Source organism: Ochotona princeps, chromosome 17, assembly GCF_030435755.1.
Source record: "Ochotona princeps isolate mOchPri1 chromosome 17, mOchPri1.hap1, whole genome shotgun sequence".
Classification (NCBI taxonomy): Eukaryota; Metazoa; Chordata; class Mammalia; order Lagomorpha; family Ochotonidae; genus Ochotona; species Ochotona princeps.
Window position 1 is genome coordinate 47,197,361 of NC_080848.1, and position 24,665 is coordinate 47,222,025.

Below are 24,665 nucleotides of genomic sequence, written 5' to 3' on the forward strand. Positions count from 1 at the left end.
GATACCGCTCGCTGCTTGTGGCCTGCAGGAGCAGTGGAGGATGGCTCAAGGTCTTGGGTCCCGGAACCCACATGGGAGACATGGATGCAGATCTTGGTTCCTGGCTTCAGCCTGATCTCTCTCTCCTTCCCTCACTCTTTTCTTTTCTCTCTCGTCTTCCTGTATCATCCATAATATCATAGTAGCATAGATGAACCTCAAAGACTTAGGCTAGGTGAGCTAAGCCAGACGTAGGAATTTAAATACTACACATTCTCACTCATATGTAAAATCTAAAGCAGACACAGAGTAAAGAGGAGATGGCCCAGGGTGGAGGGAGGAGAGGAGTTGAGGAGGATTCATCGTTCCTTTCAAAGATTTGGATTTTTACTTCTGAGATGAGTAACTTTTAAATATGCCGTATGGTAACTATAGTTAATGTATGTACAGTAGATTCAAAATTGACTAAGTTTTATTTATTTCTTTCTTTGAAAATCATGGTTAGAGAAATGGAGAGACAGAAACCTTCCCTCTGCTGGTTCTGTCCCCAGCTGGCTGCAACAGCCAGGCCTGGCTCAGGCTAAAGCCAGCAACAGGAGCTTCCGCCACGTCTCATTAAGTGGGTGGCAGGGAGCCAAACCTGGGCCCCCCCATCCTCCCCTGTTTTCCCAGGCCACAGCAGGGGGCTGGCTGGGAAGTGGAGCTGCTGGGATGCCATTGTTACAGGCAACAGTTTTACACCTGCCCAGTACTGCCCCATCTGCAATTTTTTTTTTATTTGCCAGTTCTACCTCACCGAAGCTGCAAAGAGGGGAGAAAAAGCAATTGTTTAGGGCCCGGCGGCATGGCCTAGCGGCTAAAGTCCTCGCCTTGAACGCCCCGGGATCCCAAATGGGCGCCGGTTCTAATCCCGGCGGCTCCACTTCCCATCCAGCTCCCTGCTTGTGGCCTGGGAAGGCAGTCGAGGATGGCCCAAAGCTTTGGGACACTGCACCCAAAATGGGAGACCCGGAAGAGGTTCCTGGTTCCCGGCTTCGGATCGGCACGCACTGGCCCGTTGCGGCTCACTTGGGGAGTGAATCATCGGACGGAAGATCTTCCTCTCTGTCTCTCCTCCTCTCTGTATATCTGACTTTGTAATAAAATAAATAAATCTTTAAAAAAAAAACCAATAAAAAGCAATTGTTTAAGCAGAAAGTCCTAGATGGCAGAGCCAGAAGGGTCAGCCAAGCCAAGGTCATCAAGGTACGAGCTGGAGCTCTCCCAGCCTTGTTGACGACACAGCCCATGCCTGTGTTCACGTGGCGAGCAGGGGAGCTGGAACTTGGGCGTTCTGTCTGCCACATCACACCACATCCTGATGACCCCATGTGCACTCTGTGTCTATAACCCGAGGGGAGAGCTGGCTGTTAACCCCTGCCTGAGCCTGAGCATGCTTGCCTTGGAGTGCCCCACTACTGCCACCCGACTGCTCACTACATCATTCTACATGGAATGAACTGGCCGATCACCTTGCTCCCGTAGATCTTCTTCTTTGTATAAGATTGATCTATTTTTATTGGAAAGTCAGATATACAGAGAGGAGAGACAGAGAGGAAGATCTTCTGTCCGATGATTCACTCCCCAAGTGGCACAACGGCTGGAGCTGAGCCGATCTGAAGCCAGGAGCAAGGAACCTCCTCCAGGTCTCCCACACAGGTGCAGGGTCCCAAGGCTTTGGGCCATCCTCCACTGCCTCGCCAGGCCACAAGCAGGGAGCTGGATGGGAAGCGGGGCCTCCAGGATTAGAAATGGCACCCATATGGCATCCTGGGGCACGTGCAAGGTGAGACTTTAACCACTATGGTATTGCGCCAAGCCCATTCCCATAGATCTTAGAAAGAGGCAGGTGGCTATACCACTGTGCTTTTTGCAACTTTTGGACCCAGAAAGAGCAGGCATGAGAAGTAAGTAGTCCTTTGAGCATTGGCAGTAAGCGAGACATTGCCAGTATGCTATGTTGCTGTTTTTGTACTGATGGAAGCGACAGTCTCCAGAGCCCCTTACTAGTTGCCTTCTGGGTAGTTGGACAGATAGGTGGTAACGATGGAGGACTTGAGGCAGAAGAGAGAAAAGCAGGGCAATTCCCCTTCCTTTTTCATAAGTGACTCTGGATCCTGGCACTCTGTTCTCCACTGTCACCCTGGTCCGTGGCTCCTTGAGGCCTGCTGGGGCTTCCTGCTGCTGTCACTCCCTGAGTTGTTTTATCGTTCTCTGCCTGACCCTTCACCTCTCCCATCCAGCGGGTTAACCAAGTCCCTGTGTAAGATTCCTCTTGGTTCCATCATCCTTGCTGGGCCTTGACTGATAAATGACTAATGTAGCATTAGTCTGCTAGAATGCAGAATCAAGAATCAAATCTATGCAAAACACCAGTAAAAATAAGATACACATTCTGAACATTTGCTAAAAATTGCTAAGTTGCATGTTTAAAATGAATGAGTTTTAGATTATGGAAATTTTGCCTTAGTCAAGTAGTATTTTAAAAATCCAGGAAAATATGAGTAAAATACGGAGTGAGCCAGATTAGAACAGTGATCTCCAAATATTTTTTATTTGCACTCCCCAGATGGCAAAACCAAACTTTGGATAACGTACTTCCATTAGGGAAAGGGGGGGGATCTTATTTGTGTTTATGTAAAATGCTGTTAGAATGCAGTACTTCATTATAGCTACAAAACGCACCAACACGGTAGCTCAACAGGCTTATCCTCCACCCTGTGGTGCCAGCATCCCCTATGGGCACCAGTTGTCCCAGCTGCTCCACTTCTTATCCAGCTCCTTGCCTATGGCCTGGGAAAGCAGTGGAGGATGGCCCAAGTCCTTGGGCACCTGTGCCCATGTGGGACACCCAAATAAAATTCCTGACTCCAGGCTTCAGATGAGCTCAGCTGTGGTCCTTGCAGCAATCTGGAGAGAAAACAGTGGATGCAAGATCTTTCCCTGTCCATCTGTCCTTCTCTCTGTAAATCTACCTTTCCGGTAAAAGTAAATAAATCTTTCAAAAGAAAGGAAGTTCAAAGCTTCCCTGTACCGAAAACAACCTGAGGGCCCAGAGCAGGTGGCCGAGGAAGCAAAGCGAAATGGCACTTTAATTTACCCAAAGTCCCAAAGGGTCCCTGATTGGCATTTTTGTCTGCAGGGAGGCGGGGCAGGTAGCGAAACCTGCCTGGCCAGGAGCAGGGAGCCCATCCCTTCCCAAGTAGCCTTAGAGGTCAGGCAGCATTGGCCCGGGCCAGGGAGGGATGAGGCTCTGCTTAGAAGATGGATGTTTTCCAAAGAGGACCAGGTGGGGGTCTTGTCTCCTTCCAGGTGACATCACAGCCCCAGATGCGAAAAAAAGAAAAAAGAAAGGACCCAAAAGATCTGTGCAAAGCTAGATGTGGCCAGGGAGAGACTGGTCAAGCTGTAGATGCTCTAACAGACAGATCTCTATTCCTGAAATGTGGAAATGGGGATGTCAACTGCTCCTCTCCACTTCGCAGCTAGAAACCAGGGCTCCAGTCCGAGTCCAGCAGCCTCTCTAGCAAGCCGCTGACTACTGTGCGAGGCAGCAAGGCCCTGGCACTGTTGTTCCTGTGCAGGGCCTGTCCTGCTGTGTGTGTCCAGGTTCCACCCGACTCGTGGACGGCCTTGGGTCATTGACGCCTGCTGGCTTCTCCTTGGCCCGTGGCTCAGAACCCCCCCCCAGCTGTGTGTATGGATCATCCACTGATTTCTAGTTGCTTGTCTTTATAAATCTCATCTTTTTCTTTTTCACTGAATCTACATACCTAAAGGGCAGGACCCCCCAGCTCTGCCTGTCACTCATCTCCTGGAGCCAAGGGGTGTTCAGCAGCAGGTGTGTGTCACAGCAGTTTAAGCCACCCCTTGGGCCATCCGTATCCCATCTTGCAGTAGCTGGGTTCGGGTCCCCTCTCTGTTCCCAATTCCAACTTCTTACTCATGTGCACCCTGGGAGGCAGAAGGTGGTGGGTCATGCACTTGGGTCCATGTCACCTACATGGGAGATCCTGATGGCATTCTGGACTGCTGGCTTCAGCGTGGCCCAGGCCTGGCTGTTATAGGCATCTGGGTATTTGACCCAGCACATAGAAGATTTCCGTCTCCCTGTCTCCCCATTTCTCTCTCTGTACATAAACCATGATCAGGTGACACTTCTCCCTTGCAGGAATTTCCCAGATGACCCCGCAGTGCAGTGGGACACAGAGCTTGTGGCCAGCGCTCTACTCCGGCATGTGGAGATGAATGACATCAACTTGGTAAGGGAACGCTTCCCTGCGTGGGAAGCCCAGGTCCCTCCATCAGGGTCTGTAACCTCACCTACGGCCACCTTCCCCAATCAGTCCTGCTGCAGGGCCGCTCTATAGACAAGAGGCCATGAGCCCCAGTCCGCTCTCCTAAACCTACCTAGTCAGTGTTCTCTTTACCCGCCCCCTCCACCACCTGTCAGTCACCTGACTCATGAGTACCAACCTTCATCTTTGCCCTGAGCATCTTCACATTGGCAGGGATGTGCATTTGACCTCCAGGAAGCAGAGGCCTCCAGGGACCAAGCAGCTTGCTTGAGATGGGCAAATGGTGAAGCTGACAGCATGACAAGCTTTCATTTTACACTTGCAAATGAAGGATGGATCCATGCATACCCCTTAGGGGAAGAAGGCCCAGGTCTCAGGGCAATGGCACACACTGGGGTTCATGTCTCAGATCTGCTAGGATCAGCAGGACTGGACTTAGCCTGGGGTCAAGCTCAAAACTGCCTAACAGGTTTACTTTTCACACAATAGATAATTGATAATCCTTCATGGGTTAATATCTAAATCTCCACCACATATGTGGAAAGCCCCACTTGTTTGGGTTTTGGGTTGTTTATGGTTTTGGTGTGTGTTTGTGTTTGTGTTTTTGGTTTTTTTTTTAATTTTAAAATTTTATATTAAAAAGTCAGATTTACAGAGAAGACAGAAAAATCTTTCATCCGTTGATTCTCTCTCCAAGTGGCCGCAATGGCTGGAGCTATGCTGATCTGAGATCAGGAGCCAAGAGACTCTTCCGAGTCTCCCACGTAGGTGCAGGGTCCCAAGGCTTTGGGCCATTTTCCACTGCTTTCCCAGGCCACAAGCAGGGAGCTGGAAAGTGGGGCTGCCGGGGTTAGAACTGATGCCCATATGGGATCCCGACGTGTGCAATGCAAAGACTTTGACTATGAGGCTACCATGCCAGACTCCCCCCCTTTATTATTATTTTTTAAGAGGCAAAGAGAGAGAGAGAGAGAGCTATCATATTCTGGCTCATTTCCCAAATGCCCTTGATGGCCAGGGCTAGATAGAGTGGGAAACTGAGGAGTAGAAAAGCCAGGAGTGGCGAGCTCAGTCCAGGTCTCCTTGCCTGGATGGCTGGAAGCCAGCTACCTGAACCATCAAAGCTTCCCCTGAGGGGCTACAGCAGCGAGAACCTGGAGACCAGAGCTAAAAGCTGGGAATGAATCCCGACATTCTGAGATGGATTGCAGCATCTTGACCACTTAGTTTGCCCCGGGTTAACTTTTGAATAATCCTCCTTAAAAGAAGAATCTAGGGAAAGTGTTCGGTGCAGGGGTTAAGGTGTTACTCAGGTAAGGGGGGCAGCACAGTGGCTCAACAGGCTAATCCTATGCCTCCTAGTGCCGGCATCCCATATGGACACCAGTTCTAGTCCCAACTGCTCCACTTCTGATCTAGCTCTCTGATGATGGCTTGAGAAAACAACAGAGAATGGCCCAAGCCCTTGGCCCCCTGCACCCGCATGGGAGACCTGGAAGAAGCTCCTGGCTCCTGGCTTTGAATTGACTCAACTTCAGTTGGTGTGGACTCTGTAGCTCTGCCTTCCAAATACAATTAAACAGATCTTTAACAACAATAATAAGCTGTCACAGAAAAGTGACACAGAAGAAGCTCCTGGCTCAGCTCCGACCATTGCAGCTATTAGATTGATCATGTTTCCTGCCCTTTTTAGTAGACAGAACTGGGACATTGCCTCTTAAAAAATAACTAACTTCTAGACAAAAATATTTTTATCTCATTTTGTGTTAAAATTAACTTCTGAAAACATCTATTTCCCTGTTGCCTGTAGAGCAAGTCGGGTATCATCGCTGTGGGTTTGCTGAGGCTTGGGGCCGGCATCCATGCGTGACACCACTGAAGGGTTTCTTTTTCTTTCTTTTTTATTTTTTTGGAAAGGCAGATATATGGAGAGAAGGAGATACAGAGAGAAAGATCCTGTGTCCTCTGATTCCCTCCCCAAGTGGCTACAGCAGCCAGAGCTGAGCTGATCCGAAGCCAGGAGCTTCTTATGGGTCTCCCACGCGGGTACAGGGTCCTAAGGCTTTGGGCCGTCCTCTGCTGCTTTCCCAGGCCACAGGCAGGGAGCTGGATGGGAAGTGGACTGGCTGGGACACTAGTAGTGCCCATATGGGATCCAGGACATGCAAGGCAAGGACTTAAGCCACTAGGCTAAAGTCACATATACAGAGAGGAGGAGAGACAGAGAGGAGGATCCTCTGTCCGATGATTCACTCCCCAAGGGGCCGCAGCGGTCAAAACTGCGCTGTTCCAAAAGCAGGAACCCAGAGCCTCTTCTAGGTCTCCCACGTGGGCGAAGGGTCCCAAGGCCTTGGGTCATCCTCGACTGCTTTCCCAGGCCACAAGCAGGAAGCCTGATGAGAAGTGGAGCTGCAGGGATTAGAACCGGTGCCCATATGGGATCCTGGCACGTTGAAGATGAGGACTTTAGCCGCTAAGCCACGCCGCCAGGCCCCCTCCTTGACTTTTTAAAAGTTATTTTTGTATGCATTCTAAGTGGTCCATTAACTGTGAAAAGTTGTACAGAGTATGAATTTCTGAACCCCAGTTTACCCAGTTATTTTTTTTCAGCCAGTGTGTATGTGTAATGCGTCTCCTGTTGGGGTAGGGAAGAAAGGCTGAAAGACAAGATCGGGGTGGGGTGGGAAATAGGGTGGCTGAATGAGTCCCATTCACTAGTCAGTCCCTGGGTTCTCCACATGGGTGTTAGGTCCCCAGTCATCATGTCATCACTTGGTGCCTCCCAGGGCCTATAGTAGGAGCCAAGCGAGGACCCAGGAATCAGCCCCAAGCATTGAGATCTGACACGGGCATCCATCCCCCAGCGGCACCTTAACTGCTGCTAGGCCAAACGCCTGCCCCTTGGACTGGCGCGCTGTAAGCCCTTGCTTAATATCATCCGCCCTGCCCTACCTCGTTGGCTCATTCTGAGAAGCAAGGTGGGGTGCTGGGTGGACAGAGTTCTGCCTCCCCACCCCACCGCACCCACCTACACACACACACACACACACACACACACACACACGGCCTCATTGTGCTTCCTGGCAGAGGACTCGGAAGGCCCGGATGTAGTTGTGACGTGGATGGGCCTGCAATCCAAGAGGAAGCAGAATGGTGGGATGAAAGCCAGGCAGGACGAGTGAATTGCAAAATGGAAGTCCAAACATTCGTGTGTGTTTGTGCCTATGGCTTTGAAATTATGTCAGGGATGGAGAGCCTGGGAAGCCTCCAATGTTGTTGAACAGGAGGATCAGACAGGACAAGCAAACCACAAAGGGTGTGAAACGTTGGTGTGAGAGCGCCTGCAGAAGCAGGAAGGGGGCCAAGTTTAGACCAGCTTGCAAGGCACACAACACTGATGCATCCCAAACCTTCCCCGCAGGGTGTTTTCCCCCTTAATGTCAGCTTCCCATGACTGTTGCAACACAGTCAATGGCGTAACACACTCATTCCTTCACATTGCTGGAGTCCACTGGGGTACAAGCCTGCTTCCTTCTGGGTGCTCCTGGGCATTTTGAGGGTTGGGAAAGGGGAGAGCTCTGATCCCTTCCCGTTTCCGGCTTCTCACGGCCACCTGGATTCCTTGGCTCGTGGCCCCTTCCTCTGTCCTCAAATTGTTTCACTCCAGTTTCTTGCTCTTGTTGCCATAGACCTTTGTCCTCTGCTCCTCCAACTCCATCTTAGAAAGAGCTGAGGCTGCCCCAGGCCCACCAGCCAACTCAAGATGACCCTATGTGTAAATTCTACGGCGAATCATGCTTGCAAAGGTCCTTTGTGCTGAGGCAGGTAACACTCACAGGTTCTGGCATCAGGATCTAGGGAACAACCAGTCTTTTTTTTTTTTTTTAAGATTTATTTATTTGTTTTTGGAAAGGCAGATACACAGAGAGAAGGAAAGACAGAGAGAAAGACCCTTCATCCACTGGTTCACTCCCTAAGTGACCACAATGGCCAGAGCTGAGCTGATCCAAAACCAGGACCCTAGAGCTTTCTCTGGGTCTCCCACACAGGTGCAGGATCCCAAGGCTTTGGGCCATCCTCGACTGCTTTCCCAGGCCACAGGCAAGGAGCTGGATGAGCAGCTGGGATTAGAACCAGTACCTATATGGGATCCCGGCCCGTGCAAGGTGAGGACTTTAGCCACTAGGCTACTGCACTGGGTCCAACAACCAGTCTTAATTGCGGTGCCCTCATATACAGCAAGGTGTCAGAGACCAGCAGTCCTTCAAAGGTGCTGTGCCCTGGGGTCCCAGTTTTACCTTGGCAGGATGGACAGGTCTCTGGGGAGGTGGAACACGCCCTACCAATGGTAAGAATCAGCGTGAAGTGATTTGCCTATGGAAAGCCTTGCTGTGCACAACCCTGATCCCATGCGGACCGTACAATAATGACGTGAGGCTAATAAAGCAGGCATGGTCACAGCTTCTGTCAGAGAGCTTCACGTTCTGTTGTTATTATCTATTATTTAACTGAATTTATTGGAAAGGCAGATACAGGCAGGCAGAGATAATCCCCCACCACCTGCCCTGGTTCACTCCGCCCGCAAATGCCCACAGCAGCCAGCATTAGGCTCACCTGAAGTCAGGGACACCAAATTCAACCCGGGTCACCCACATAGGTGGCAGGGACCCAATGCTGCCTCCAGGGTGCACTTCCCCAGGAAGCTGGAATCTGGAGCCGAGGCGGGACTTGAACCCAAGCCCTCTGACACAGCAGGACGTATGTGCCCCAAGTGACGTCTTAAACCACCCTGCCTGCCCCTGGCTTCCAGGCCATCACACAGGAAGCCTTTGCCATGTGGAAGTTAGCTCAAGATGACTTGTGAAATAATCCTCAACTCTCACAAAACTCCTGGACAGTCTCGGATGTCGCAATGGCCGGATTCCTGCAGGCCTCCCCGGGACGCGGCATGCCAGGGCCCAGTCAATGCCTGGTGACCAGACGTGGTATTTTGTGGTTGTTTTCCCCCATCTCTGCCCCTCTGGTGTGGTTCTCTGGCTAGGCCATAAGGTGTGAGCCTGGCCCAGGGCACCAGAGGCCCAGGCACCATGACCCCAAAGGCAGCCTCATCGTAGCTGCATGATTTTGGCCTGTGCTGTGCAGGAAAGGGGTGCTGTGAATGAGAAATCCAACAGGGCTGCCAAAAACCTTCCTTTACTACTTTAGAGGAAACCACATTTAAAAGAAGTGCGTCCCCAGGGCTTGTGGCACAATGGGTTATGCTGCAGCCTCTAATGCTGGCGTCCCATAGGAATGCCAGTTTATCTCCCAGCTGTTCCACTTCCAATCCAACTCCCTGCTAATTTGCCTGGGAAAGCAGTGAATGATGGCATGAATGTTTGGGCCCTTGCCACTCACATGGGAGATCCTGATGAAATTCCAGGTTCCTGACTTTTGGAGTGACCCAGAATCTGGGGAATGAAGCAGGGGTTCTGGAAGGTTCTCTCTCTGGCTTCTGCTTTCTCTCTCTTTCATTCTGCCTTTACAATAAATAAACAAATATTTGAAAGATAATATATAGTCTGGGTGTTGCATAAGCTCTCATTAAAGATGAGAACAGTTTGTACTCCAGATATCTGTTATCTTGACTGCACCACACCCTTCGAAGAAACGCTTAACCACCTCATGGAAGCCTCTAGAACAGTCCCCTCAGGGCCCTGCTGAGTAAACTGGCAACCTGAACTTAAAGTCAGTTTGAAACACCAGAAGTGAGAGGAGCATGAAAAAATGTCATTTATTAATCAATAATAGATAATGACAGATAGTTCCCCCCCTCTGACTGTTGGATGAACACATAGCGTCAGTGTGGGTCAGGACAGAAACCCAGTGGCAGTAACCATTCAAAGACTGGAGTTCTGGTATTCTCTTAGAAGTCTCCCATTACTTACCAGTTTCGTGAACTTTGTCAGTGTGGTGGAAAATAGCTCTTGAGCGTGATGGCAGGATCCTGAAATGCCGTCTGAGTTACCATAGCACATGTGCAGGCAGGCAGGTGTGTGTGTGTGTGTGTGTGCACATGTGTGCGCATATATATTCGGTACCAAGCACAATGGAGTGAACTCCATTCACGCACTGGGACCCTCTGGTGACCCTGGTTATAAGCCCGGGCACTGGGCTGCCCAGAACACCACGTTCCTTCCCCAATGACAATATCGGGTCCCAGGAGGAGAAGACGGCCGTGTGCAGTCACACACGGCAGGTGACTGTAGTTAGCGACAGCCTGTGCTTCCTGCACTTGCTCAGGTGTTAGGGGTTGCTCATACTGTACCCGTGGCTGGCTGTCAGCTGCTCCTGTTGTAACCAAGAGTTCAGCTACACACAGTCATCATGTTCTGCAGTTTCAGGCCAAGACCACAGCCCTTTCCAGCCGCCCCCTGCAGGTCCCTTCAGCTGTGCCATGGGGTCACCTTCCTCCCCTTTCTTTACCAAAGCACGTCTCACCTCTTTCCCTGTCTGGCCATCCTTTTTTTTTTCTTAATATATTTTATTGTATTGTTGTTGACAATCTTTACCTAGTTAATCACGGTTAAAAAACAAAAAAGGTTCAGGGGGATAGGGAAGTGGGTAATACTATTATGTCCATATTGTTTCCATCATGTATCTGAGGTAAAGGGGGATATTGAGGGAGAAGCCCCACCCGGTTTCCCGCCCACCCCAAGTCCCGGATGTGGGGCATGCTCTGAGATATGTGCTCAAGTGGTTTTATTTTTTTAAAGATTTATTCATTTTATTACAGCCAGATATACACAGAGCAGGAGAGACAGAGAGGAAGATCTTCCATCCAATGTTTCAATCCCCAAGTGAGCCACAATGGGCCGGTGCGCGCCGATCTGATGCCGGGAACCTGGAACCTCCTCCAGGTCTCCCACGCGGGTGCAGGGTCCCAATGCATTGGGCCATCCTCAACTGCTTTCCCAGGCCACAAACAGGGAGCTGGATGGGAAGTGGAGCTGCCGGGATTAGAACCGGAGCCCATATGGGATCCCGGGGCCTCCAAGGCGAGGACTTTAGCCACTAGGCCACGCCACCGGGCCCTCAAGTGGTTTTAATAGTTCTCTAGTTATGAATTGCTGCCAGGTTCGCTCGATGAGTTCGTCCACTGATTGATATGGTCCATCATAAGGTCTTTGTTTGCCCCATATTTGGCTGCCAACATATAGCTGAAATGAATGTTTGACCTGTTCTGTCTTCTGTCTTTTCTTGGTTAGAGTTCTGAGTCCAGCAGTTCGATTGGGGAGATCTCTAAAGAAACTTTGAGGTATTCCCAGACCAGATTCTTTTTTTTTTTTTTTTTTTTTTTTTTTAATTTTATTTTAAATTCATTAATTACATTGTATTATGTGACACAGTTTCATAGGTACTGGGATTCTCCCCACCCCTCCCCAAACCCTCCCACCATGGTGGATTCCTCCACCTTGTTGCATAACCACAGTTCAAGTTCAGTTGAGATTCCCCCATTGCAAGCATATACCAAACATAGAGTCCAGCATCTTATTGTCCAGATAAGTTCAACGGCTTCTTAGGTATACACTCTCTGGCCCAGACCAGATTCTTGTATGTTCTAGCAAGCACAGGGCCCGGCACAGTCCATCACCCCGATCAGCTGGTGGTTGCAATTGCTGGGTTGGTTCTGTTTTCAGTCCCGAGTTGCACTGGAACCAATGGGTGTTGCAGTCCAGTCTGGTTCTGCCCAGCACATACTCGGCCCTTACATCAACCAGTGGGAGCTGCAGCCTAGTTAGGGCGACCCACAATAACCCCCACCAGGCCCGCCCCCTACCCTGATTTGCCAGTATGTATAGCAGTAGACCAGTCTGTCCCCCATCCCATTTGGCTCTTGTACTTGTCATTGGGTATTAAAGCTTAGTTCTATCTAACCAACTCAACCATCCAGCCCTCACGGATGTTGTTGAGTGCCTCTCTATCTAGCTACCCCAGCCCCCGTCCTAGTTTTCATGCCCTCCCGCGGGAGTAGTGACCCAAGAAGGGGGAACCCACTTTTTCCCTCCCAGTTCTCTCAGTCCCGGTTTATGCACTCTTCGGGTGGTTCTGTGATTTGACTTGACAGAATTAGTCCCCAGTGCCAGCTTCTGCCAGTTGATGCTGTGGCTAAGCCCAAACATCCCTCACCCACTCTAATTTATGCTTGCACCCGCAGGAATAATCAGCCCAGCCTGGCTTTTCCCTGATCTAGTCCACATGCAGCACACAGGTGTTGCAGCCTTGCTTAGTCTGGTCTGTCCCCATCCCAGTCCACGCTCTCCAGTGGGAGTAGCTGTCTGGCGAGGGGATCAGCCCCTTAATCCCCCTGCCAGCTCTGCCCCTCCCTTCCTGGATCTCATGTGTGCTGGTTGGGTGCTGCAGTCACATCCAGTACAGGCAACCTCACCCTGGCATTCCATAATGTGTACTGGTTTTGTCGCGACCAAACCCGGCTCAACCCATACTCTGTTCTGGTGATCGGATTTGCCAGTGGATGACATGAACTGATTCAGCCTGGTCTGCCCCTGACCTATGCCAGATGTATGCCAGTGGGAAACTTTCCATGGCCTATTCTGGACTGTTTCCTATCATGCTTCTTGCGCTTACCTGCAGGGACTGTGTCCTGCCAGAGGAGTTGCCCAGGCTCCTCAGTCAGAATGTCTGGCCATCCTATTCCTTTTCCTGAGTCCTTGATTTCTGTTTTCTATCCCTTTTATTATTCACCCTAGCCTTATCATCATCATCATTATTATTCCAACTCTGCCTTTCATTTTGTAGCCACACAGAGATAACGTGCCGTCACCTGCTCCGGACTTGTAGTGGAGCAACAGCCATAGATGTGTCTGTGAACATGGAAGCAGAGGCGGACTGAACACATGCTCTTCCTCGATGCAGAGCCCCCGTGTTAGGAGAGGGACAGAGCACAGAGAAGGAGAGGTGGGGTAGAAATCCACAGGCGGGTGGAGTTCATTGTTAAAGATGGATACATTCGGCAGAGGTAGCTAGCTGCAGGTGTATAGATGGAGTGGACACATGGAAGCCCAGTCCTTCAGCAGGCCAGGCCTTTCTGGGCCTGAGGGTCTTGGGGTGTTCAGAGGAGCCGGGGGATTCAGAGAGATGGTAGGGTAGTCGGAGCTGAGGAAGCTTCGCACGAGTGTTCAAAGTCGGTAGCTCCCCAGGGGCTAGGTGGCTGGACGGGAAAGCAGAGGACGGGGCAGGGAACCACACCAGGCACTGGCTAGCCTGGTCTTTGGAAATACAGTGCAAGGGTCCCTGAGGGCGCTGCTCTGGTTTCTGTCTGGGAGTTCTAAGGGCTGTAGAACCACAGTGGTGCCCGGGGCATGGCATGGTGCGTTCATGCTCATTGACCCTCCAGGACCCTTCTTTGCCCTTCATGTGGTCCCTAGGAAAAGGCACCCAGTAAAGCAGCCAGCATCTGCATGACCAGTGGTCACCCAACTGCCAGCCAGGAAAATGCCACTTTCTAACACACAGGCAAAACAGGTACACAACAAGGAAATCCTGAACCTGGGTTTCTCATGTGGCTGATTTTCCGCTTAGATCCACCAGCCAGGAATGACTGCACAATGTAGCCTGCCGCGGGGCAGTACCCACACAGCCAGCCCAGCGGTGGACAGACCAGTCCTGTGGACAAAGCACTCCTCTCCTGTCCCTCCCAAGGGACCGGAGACAGCGGCTGCAGTGGCTAAGCTGAGGAACCTGGCCCAGACACCCTGAGTGCAACCCTGTCTTTCTCTGCAGGTGGTGACATTCGACGCAGGAGGTGTAAGTGGTCACAGAAACCACATTGCTCTGAACATGGCCGTGAGGTGCGACTTGGGGTGGTGGAGAGGGGCAGAGGGGTGCCAGGTTCTAAAGCGCTTTCCACCCCCCCGATTCCCTGGGCCCCATAATCAATCACCAAAAGCCACTGATGACCGTGCTGCTCACTGCTTGTCACCACATGCCCTCCCTGTCAGAGATCTCTCTCAAGACAGCAGGAATGCTAGCCACTCAGAGGCATGCTTTTGTTTGTTTGTTTGAAAAATGTGTTTATGGGGGTCGGCACAGTCCTCTGCCCTGTGGCGCCAGCATCCCGTACGGGTGCTGGTTCATGTCCCAATTGCTCCACTTTTATCCAGCTCCCTGCTTGTATTCTGGGAAAGCATTGGGGGATGCTCCAAACCCTTGGGCTCCTGCACCCATGTATGAGATCCAGAGGAAACTCCTGGCTGCTGGCTTTGGCTCAGCTCAGTTCTGGCCATTGTGGCCATTTGGGAAGTGAACCAGCACATGGAAGACCTCTCTATTCTCTGTCTCTCTTTCTATAACATCTGCCTTTGAAATAAAACAAGTAAGATATTTTTAAAAATATTTCTGTGTTTTGAGAAACAGATAATTCCCATCTGCTGATTCACTCCCCCGAATGCCCACAATGACCAGTACTCAGCTGAAGCTGGGAACTAGGAATTATATCCAGGTCTCCCACAGTGGTGTCAGGGACCCTGTCACTTAAGCCTTCACCTGCGACCTCCAAGGGTCTGTGCTAGCAAGAGGCTGGAAATGGGAGCCAGAACCGGGTATTGAACCCAGGAACTCAAATGCAGGATGTGGGCGTTTTAACCTACCTACCTCCACCACTGCATTTAAGAAAAAAAAAAAAAAAAAACTGTTGCAAAAGGAATGACTGATTTTCTTTTTCTTTGCCCATTGGCAGTGAGCAAACCTTCTCCCTGATATATTTTGTCATCTTCTCAGATGGGTTTTTTTGCACTTCCTGCAGTCTGCCTGTGTAGCAGGTGGAGATAACTATAATTGGACATGACCTTCACAATCATTGAGTCTGTCCGCCACCTCCCACTAAGGCAGTGCAGTGGTTTGCCCAGTGCCACAAGGGCTGTGCCAGAACCCACGGGTCCCAGTTCCCCATCCATGATTCCACCACAGACACACAGAGGTCAGTCCAGCCCAGGGACCCTCCAACTATGTCCTTGAGTTGTCTGTCACTTAGTGGAAGCTGCTAGAAATTACTGCCTGTACCCTCAGACAGCCCTCACTAGACACTGGATGGTGGAATGAGGAGCAGCCAGACTGCCATCGCTTCCTGCAAAGACAGAGGCCATGGCTAATGGTTGTATTAGGTTCTTTCAGATTCAGGAAAGACACATGCCCTTGTTAACAGCCAGAGAGAGTTTTTGGTGAAGTTCATGAAAAGCGAGGTAGACTCAGGAGTGGCCTTTCAAGCCACCTGGCAACCCTGAGGCCTTGAACTCCCAAGGCTGATGTGGACCCAGAAGCCTCGTGGAGAGCTGCAGCAACGTGCCCAACTCATTCTAGATGCACGCTAAGCCGTGTGGGCTTTTGCCCAAGTGCATAAACTGAGCCAGAGAAAGGATCCACTCAGGGCTGCTGCAAGCAAACGGACAGTGTCTCCAGTGCAGGGGCCAGCGCTGTGCGCCAAGGGTCAAGTCACCACTTGAGACACCCGCTTGCCATATCAGTGGAGTGCGTAGGCCCCCTCTGCGCATGTGCACCCTGGGAGGCAAGAGCTGGTGCCCACCTTGGACCCTTCCATTTGAGTCAGAGGCATGCAATCCAAGAAACCCTTCTCCAGGACACCCTGGGAGTGGGGTAGGGCCCACAGCCTGGTAGCTTTTGCTTCTAGGCCCCTCCTCTCACTCCTGTCCCTGTCTTCCTTCCAGGGCTCTGCACTCCAAAGGAAAGTTGCCTAAAGGTAAGGCTCTTCGCCCATCTCCAAACAGCTTATTGGAGATTGATTTGCAAGCACAGAACTACACTGGACAAAGCCTACTCCGAGATGGAAGAGGACCACCGGGTTGTTAGGGTTCAAGCTGTGTCCATCAGTAGGTGCTTGTCCCACACCTGTCCAGCTCTCTCTCAGGTTAAGTCTGTCTGTCTCTCTCTGTCTCGCTCTCTCACACACACATACACTTTCATTCTGTCCTCCAAACCCACATCACATCTCCATCATTAGTTACGCAAGTTGTAAATGACAGGTAGGCATGCAATGGACCAGCCAGCCCAAGCTGGGGAACTCTACATCACATCGGCCTCTCCGTGCCAATTGCCGGCCCCGGCCCCGCCATGGGAGCAGCGTGACCATGCGCTGGACGCAAGCACACCCAACGTGTGCCCTTCTCACGTGGGCTGATGGGGCTCGCCGAGCTGGGAGATCTCATCAAGACATCCACGGTCCATTGGAGTCTTTAGACCAACCCTCCGTGAGAGTCAGGTTTCATACCCTCCAAACCCTGTCACAGATGAGAAAGCTGGGAGTGACAGAGGGAGTTTGCCAAGTGTGTCAGCGCTGGACGGACCAGACCTTGCACCTCGCAGCCTGTAGGGGGCAGCGGGGAGTCGGCAGCCCCTTCAGAGACCCTGCCAGTGAGGGGCAGAAAGCACAGCTTTGGTGCCACAGAAAGCCCTTGGCAACCCCGGAGCCTCTCGGGCGGCGGGGAGGTGAGGGGTGGGGTGGTTGTTGCTCAGGTGACAGCCTGGCTGACAGGTTGTCAGCAGCATGGCCCACACTTCCGGCTCGTGCCTGCAGGGTGCTCCGTGCTCACCCTGGAATCCGTGAATGTGCTGCGCAAGTACCTGGGCTTCCTGGACCTGCCCTGTTCGCTGCTCCGGCCCCGGGATGTTCTCTTCGCGCTCACCCGTGAGGAAGTAGCTCAGGCGAAGGTGAGGAACGGGACTCCCAGCCCCCACCCCAGCCACGCCCACACGCCCCCACTCCTCACCTCCGTGGGGGCCCTAACCAAGAGACCTTCTACAGGGGTTCGCCCTCTGTCCTGAATTGCTTTTGTTTTCTTTTAAGATTTTAAAATTATATTATTTATTTCAAAGGCAGAGTTCGAGAAAGAGACAGATCTTTCACTGACTGGTTCACTCCCCCAAATGGCTGCAAAGCCAGAGCTGGGCCGATCCAAAGCCAGGAACCAGGAGTTTCTTCCAGGTCTCCCACACGGGTGCAGGGTCCCAAGGCTCTGGACCGTCCTCGACTGCTTTCCCAGGCCACAAACAGGGATGGCCTGGATGGGAAGTGGAGCAGACAGAACACAAACCAACATCCATCGGGGATACTGGCACCGCAGGCAGAGGCTTAGTGCATGATGCCAATTCGCCAGCCCCATCTTCCACCCTTCATCTGTGTGTCTGTGTGAGTTTCAGTTGGATCAGTGTACTGGCAAGAAGCTGTATCTGAAATAACCAGGACTCAAAGCAGCTGGCACTGGCAAGGGGACAATTAACCTTCTATACCACAGTGCTGACCCCCCAATAATTTATTTAAAAGATTTGCTTATTAATTTCAAAAGTAGAGTGACACACAGAAAAATCTTGGCTTCTGGTTTAGTCCTTTAAAATGGCCACGAGAGACAGGCCTAGCCCAGGCGCAAACCCAGGAGCCCAGAACTCCATCGGAGCTGTCCCCTGGGTGGCAGAGACCCAAGCATTTGAGCCACCATCTGCTACTTCCCAGGAGGCAGTCTTCCAGTTCCAGCTTCTCGCTAAGGCATTCTGGGAGGCGGTCAACAACACCACCCACGCAGGAGAAACTCATGGAGCTCAGGACCCCTGGCTTCAGCCTGACCCAGCCCTGACTGTCATGGGCACTTGGGAAGTTGTGTAGAAGATACCTGTCTCACTATGCCTGAAATAGTGCTCGCTTCGGCAGCACATATACTAAAATTGGAATTATGCCTGAAATAAATTTGTTTAAAAACTTTGCAGTGGGGCCCGGTGCAGTAGCCTAGCAGCTAAAGTTCTCACCTTGTATCCACCGGGATTCCATATGGGCCCTGATTCATATCCTTGCTGCTCCATTTCCATCCAGCTCCCTGCTTGTGGCCTGGGAAAGCAGTCAAGGACGGCCCAAAGAATTGGTACCCTGCACCTATGTGGGGGGGACTCAGAAGTTCCTGGCTCCTGGCTTCAGATCGGCACAGCTCTGGTCATTGCGGCTGCTTAAGAAGTGAACCAGCTGACAGAAGATCTCTCTCTGTATCTCCTTCATTCTGTAACTCTGACTTTCCAGTAAAACAAGTAAATAAATAAATAAATCTTTTATACAAAGTTTGCAATGAGACAACTTGGGTAATGAGCTTGGGTAATGAGCAGATGGTATTTCGAGAAGAATCTGCAGCAACTTTTATGTATATTTTGTCTAGTTATATCAATTACTATGATTCCATTTAAAAACCAAACTATAGCAGGTGAGATAGTAAGACAGTCTGCATGTCCCTCACCAGCTGGAGAAGGCTAACCCATGTCTTTACTAGAGTTTTGGAGTTTTTTTTATCCTTTAAAAAATTTTTTTAAAGATTTATTTTTGTTGGAAAGGCAAATATACAAAGAGAAGGAGATACAGAGAAAAAGATCTCCATCCGCTGGTTCACTCCCCAAGTGGTCGTAGTGGCCAGAGCTAAGCCAGTATGAAGCCAGGAGTCAGGAGCTGCTTCTGGGTCTCCCACATGGGTGCAGGGTCCCAAGGCTTCGGGCCACCCTCCACTGCTTTCCCAGGCCACAGGCAGGGAGCTGGATGGGAAGTGGAGCTGCAGCTGGGACATGAATCGGTGCCCATATGGGATTCTGGCGCTTGCAAGGCGAGGATTTAGCCACTAGGCCAAGGCGCCAAGCCCTGATCCCTCTTGTAATAGTGATTCTATCTTCCCATCTCATATATTTCAGAGGAATTTGGGCATAATGCTCTAGCTTGCTCTCCATAAAACATGCCTGCTGGTGTCATATTTGTGACGGAGTAAAACCACCTGATGGGCAACGGGGGGCGCTAGAGCAAGGCACTTCTGGCTTCTGACCTCGCTCCACTACCTGCTCACAGTTGGAGACCCAGTGGTTCAACTGAGGTGGGGCTTGCAGCCCGTCCTGCCAGCCTGTTGGCATCAGAGGGGAGGCCGCGGGGCTTGGGGGAGGAGAGATCAACCTGGAGGGGTTCTTGGGTTCCGGGCTGAAGCCTGGGGGAGGAGGTGAGGTGGGAGAGGGCCAGGAACAGTGCGCATGCTCCGTGAGCGCTCCCTGTGCCTCTTGCAGAGAGCCATGACCTGCCACCGCAGCCAGCTCCTGTGGTTCCGCCGCCTCTACCTCCTCTTCTCCCGCTATGTGAGGATCAACACGCTGCATTTCCTCTGAAGCCTCTGAGTGCGTTCAGATCCAAGGAGTCTGAATAACCCCAGCCAGTCCACAGAGAGCCCGGCCTGGACCTGGCTGACATCCGCTAGCCAAAGGAGGGCCCCGCCGGAGCAGCCTCTGCGAAAAGGCAGCCTTGCAGGCACTGTGGGGTCGGCCAGGTGTCAGCAGGTGCCTGGCAGGGAGGGAAAGCTACCACCAAGGATGCTACAGCAAAACCCCAGGGCAGGGGAAGAGTCCTCCTAAGGGCACCGTGTGTGACAAGACCCTAGAACACAGCCCTGGCAGGTGGCTGTTGCCATAAACAAATGTAAGCCTGTGCTCGGAACACCTCACCCCTGGGATGGCCACGTGGTTTCCAAAGCTGCTGTGTTGATCTGTTGTCTGTCCGCACCTGTGAGGGTATTGGCACGTGTACCAGCAGACGTCTCCAGAGGCCCAGAGCCTGTGTTCGTTCCGTCTGCCGCCATCCCGGAGCAGGCCAGAAAGTCCCACAATGGCTGTGTCCAAGGTGGAGAGTCAGCGACGCTGTTGGCAGCTCAGGCCAGGAACTGGAAACATCAGGACAACAGAAATCAGGAGTGCAATGCTAGTCCAGGCCCAAAGGTGGGAGAGACACCGCCCGCCCCCTACATCACCCCACCCCTCCCAGCCTCCTCACCCCCTACATCACCCCACCCCTCCCAGCCTCCTCACCCCCCTACATCACCCCACCCCTGCACAGGGCTACTGGCTTCAGTCCTGGGGTCCAAAGGCCAAAGAACCTGAACTGTGCTATTGAGCAACGTCAGCAGCCCACTGGCAGTTTCTAATAAAATTCTACACCCTGATTGATTGATTAAAGTGTGTGTGTGTGTGTGTGTGTGAGAGAGACAGACATGAGAGAATGAGAGAGACAGATCCTCTATCCACTGGGTCACTCCCCAAATGGCTACAACAGCCGGGACTGGGCCAGACCTAAACAAGGAGCCAGGAACTTTTCCCGCATGCATGCCAGGGGCTCAAGCACTTGGACCACCATCAGCAGCTTCGCAGGCCCCTCAGCTAGGAGCTGGATTGGAAATAGAGCAGCTACAGACTCCAGCTCAGATGTGGACATGCCTAATGCATGGCAGCTTAGCCCACTGTGTCACATTGCTTGCCCCCAAATAGTACACTCTTGGATACAATATTTTCACTTCCTCTCATTGGTACTGTGAATTCACCTGCCACAAGAGATATGTCAAGGTGTAGACATGGAAACACTTAAAAGAATACTGAGCCTGTGCACATGTCCATCAATGAAGAATTAGTCCAATAATTAATGGGTGTGCTAATAAAATATAATATTACAGGACAGTTTTTTAAAGTTTATGTATTTGATTTCAAAGAGTTACAGATCTTCCATCTGCTGGTTCACTCCCCAAATGGCCACAGTGGCCCAAACTGGGCCAGTTCGAAATTGTGAGCCAGGAGCTTCTTCCGGGTCTCCCACATGGGTGCAGGATCCCAAGGCTTTGGGCCATCCTCCACTGCTTTCCCAGGCCACAGGCAGGGAGCTGGATGGGAAGTGGAGACGTTCCATATTGGATGTCACTGCTGCAGGTGGAAGATTAGCCTGTTGGACCACCGTAACAGCCCCAGCCGATGCAGCCACTTGAGTGAAACATCAGATGGAAGATCTTTCTGTCTCTCCTCCTCTCTGTATATCTGATTTTCCAGTTAAAAAAAAAGATAAGTCTTTTTAAAAATTCTGTAAAAATAATTTTATATAGGGTGGGGACAGCTTAGTTTTTTACATATGTATATTTTGGTGCTGTGCTGGGTGAAGGACCGAGCACCTCAGGCCACCTGCCAAGCAGTGTCGCTGCGAATAAAGGTTTGTCTGATTTGAAGAATGACAAAAGAAATAAGAATTATTATAATTATATATCTTATTTTATATAATTATAGTATATAAGCTATATAAAATGTATTTTATTATAAATATGTATTAATATACACAACATATTATGTGTACTATATTTGCATATTGATATAGCTAAATATTCCTAAATAAATTTATAAATATTTGAATATGATTATTTGTGTCATATATTAATGTAGATTCTTGATGTTTTTATTATTTTAGATGATGCTTACATAGTTGGTCAGGGTGGGAAGGATCTAAGGTTAGAGAAAAGTGGGTGTGATCATTGTTTCCAGCCTTTGTCTCTTCTTCCCATTTCTGGGGAGAGGGGGCAGATAAGTGGAGAGCCCATACCCAGCCTCCCAACCATCCCAGTACCTGAGGAAAGGGAGCGTCCACCCGATACCAACCCAGGGTCACCATGAGGAATGTGCTGCAAGGGTTCTTTCAGGTGGATGTGATAGTTCTGAGAAGCCGTCAATCTTGCCCATAGAATGGATGAGGAACCCCTTCCAATGTCCACTGGCTGGTCCAGTCGACCTCAGAGTCTCCATTCACCCAGGTATCTGCTGTCAATGTCTGGCTGGGGTATTTGTCCATATGCTCTGTTCTGCATTCTGTGCTGTGGTTCCAGATGTCCCCTGCAGGCCCCAGTGGGCTACCATGTCCTCTGTGTGCACCATGCTCTGCTGTCCAGCACTCCATCCTTTACACTGAGAAGGACCGGTTCTCAAATGTGGGCCCATGGACCTGGGCCGGGCGACCGAGGCCCCACAGGACCCTCCAACCCCCGGGACTCACAGACCCGGCACTCACCACGCAGGGGGGCCCAAGGATAATTATATAAATAGAATTATAAAATACATTTATAATGAAATATATAAAATTATACGTTATAATTTTAATGCAACTTAAAAGTAATTTTTAAAATAGTACAATATACGTTGACATGCAAAAATCTCCAAAATATATTATTAAGTGGAAAACACAAGACACGGGACATTGGTAGCAAATGCGACCATTTATAAGGAAAAATCATACACGTTAAGGATGCATAAACATACGGGATTTCTCTGGAAAAACAGAGCTTATCACTAAAAAAGGGAATTGAGTGAGAGGAATGGACTTGGGACGCATTGTCCACCTTTTGCATATACTATTTTATACAAAGACATATTTAGATCTTAGAGTTTAAAATGATGTGCGAGTGACATGAGTGTTGTGGTGCAGTGGGTTAAGCCACTGCTGGGGATGCTTGCACCCTGTATGTGAGTTCAAGTTACAGTCCACTTTCCTGCCAATACGCCTTGGAAGGCAGCAGATGACGGCTGAAATTCCTGCGCTCCCACCACCCAGGTGGGAGACCTAGATGGAGTTTCAGGTTCTTAAGTTGGAGCTGGCCCAACCCTGGCAGTTGAGGACATTTGGGGAGTGAACCAGAGGATAGAAGATTTCTCTCTCACACTCTTCTCAAGCAGATGATCAATGAATAAGCATTTTAAAAAACTGATAACAATACTTCAAAAGCTTATGGAATGAGACACGGCCATATGGCCGCTGGTTCTAATCCCGGCAGCTCCACTTCCTCTCTATCTCTCCTCCTCTCAGTATATCTGACTTTGTAATAAAAATAAAATAAATCTAAAAAAAAAAAGCTTATGGAAAAAGGAATTAAGAGATAACCTTATTTTGATGTAAAAAAAACTTAAAACCATTCACTTTGTCACAACAGTTTCCAGAAACTTTCAGAAGAACCCCTAATATATAACATTTCAAATTCTTTTTGCATCAAAAGAAAACTTTAAAAAAAAGCCTATTTTTAAAAATAGATTTGTTTTTATTTAAAAGGGAGATTTATAGGGAGGAGAGATTGAGAAGACCTTCCATCTGCTCATTTACCGCTGTTCCCCAACACCCCAAGTAGTCGCAATGCCCAGAACTGAGCTGATAAAAGCAGGAACCAGGAGCTTCTTCTGGGTCTCCCATGCCAGTGCAGGGCCCCAAGGCGTTGGGCCGTCCTCAACTGCTTTCCCAGGCCACAAGCAGGGAGCTGGATCAGTAGTGCAGCGGCTGGGACATGAATTGGCACTCATTTGGGATGCCGACTTAGCAGGTGGAAGATGAGCCTGTTATGCAATACTTCGTCCCCAAACCTGTTTTAATCACTCAAATTATTTAAGAGGTAGAGAGACAGAGATCTCCCATCTGCTGGTTCGCTCCACAAGCACTCAAAATAGGCAGCGCTGGAGCCAGGAGCTGGGAGCACAAGGCAGGAAGCCCAACCAGCTGAACGGACACCTGCTGCCTTCCAGGGTGTGCACTGGCAGGAAACTGGAATCAAAAACGGAGTCAGGATGCCCTCAAACCCCAGAACCCCAGTACCTGATAACAGGTATATGATCTAGGCTTGTTAATATCTTTGCCAAACTCCCAATTCTTCTTCTTTTTTTAAGATATATTTATTTTATTGCAAAGTCAGATATACAGAGAGGGGAACAGACAGAGAGAGGAAGATCTTCCATCTGATCATTCACTCCCCAAGTGAGCGCAACGGCTGGTGCTTTGCCGATCCAAAGCCAGGAGCCAGGAACTTCCTCCAGGTCTCCCAGGATTCCAAGGTTTTGGGCCTTCCTCAACTGCTTTCCCAGGCCACCAGCAGGGAGCTGGATGGGAAGTGGAGCTGCCGGGACTAGAACCAGTGCCCATATGGGATCCCAGCGCCTTAAGGACTTTAACCGCTAGGTCACCGCACTGGGTCCCAAGTTCCCACCTCTTAATTACTTTATTACAGGACCTTTGGACGTACCTGCTGATAAACAGTCATTGGTAACTGCTTCTTGGTGGTGAGTTCCTTATTGCCTCTTTGGTCTCCCCCTACCTTCCAACATTTTTTTCTTCTTAATAAAATGAAGTGAAACTCTAGGAGGGAAATTAAAAACAAACTACTGCTTCTCCAAGTGCCTAGTTGATGCCACCCAAGGTGTAACACCCAGCACCCCTCGCCCTCCATGCACCTGTCCCTGAATGTGACCGCTGCTAGGCACACCCCAGGGCACAGGTTTCCACGGAGAGGACAGGAGCAGGGTGAAGCTTTGATGCTTGGGGGCAGGAGATAGACCAGGCACAGGAGCAACAAAAAAAACAAATCCCCTCCAGGTGCCATGCTGGGAAAGACCCTGCGGGTCTCCAAGGGAGGCCACTCTGGGACTTTCCTGTTCTCCAGGAGAAAGCCTGAGAGACATCCCCCACCACCCCAAAGCGGCCCTGCCTCCAGC

At 50.5% G+C, this 24,665-nt stretch overlaps 1 protein-coding gene across 1 annotated transcript in view; it reads left to right on the plus strand.

Moving 5' to 3' along the window:
* The window catches only part of PIGL (phosphatidylinositol glycan anchor biosynthesis class L), a 66,296-nt gene extending 46,350 nt beyond the window's left edge, over positions 1 to 19,946 (plus strand). Inside the window, exons 3-7 of the mRNA XM_004599302.2 lie at positions 4,190 to 4,280; positions 14,100 to 14,167; positions 16,040 to 16,071; positions 16,906 to 17,039; positions 19,407 to 19,946. Of these exons, the coding sequence (XP_004599359.2) occupies positions 4,190 to 4,280; positions 14,100 to 14,167; positions 16,040 to 16,071; positions 16,906 to 17,039; positions 19,407 to 19,505 (424 nt within the window). The 3' untranslated portion in view covers positions 19,506 to 19,946. The remainder of the gene's footprint in view (positions 1 to 4,189; positions 4,281 to 14,099; positions 14,168 to 16,039; positions 16,072 to 16,905; positions 17,040 to 19,406) is intronic.
* The last annotated feature ends 4,719 nt before the right edge of the window (positions 19,947 to 24,665 follow it).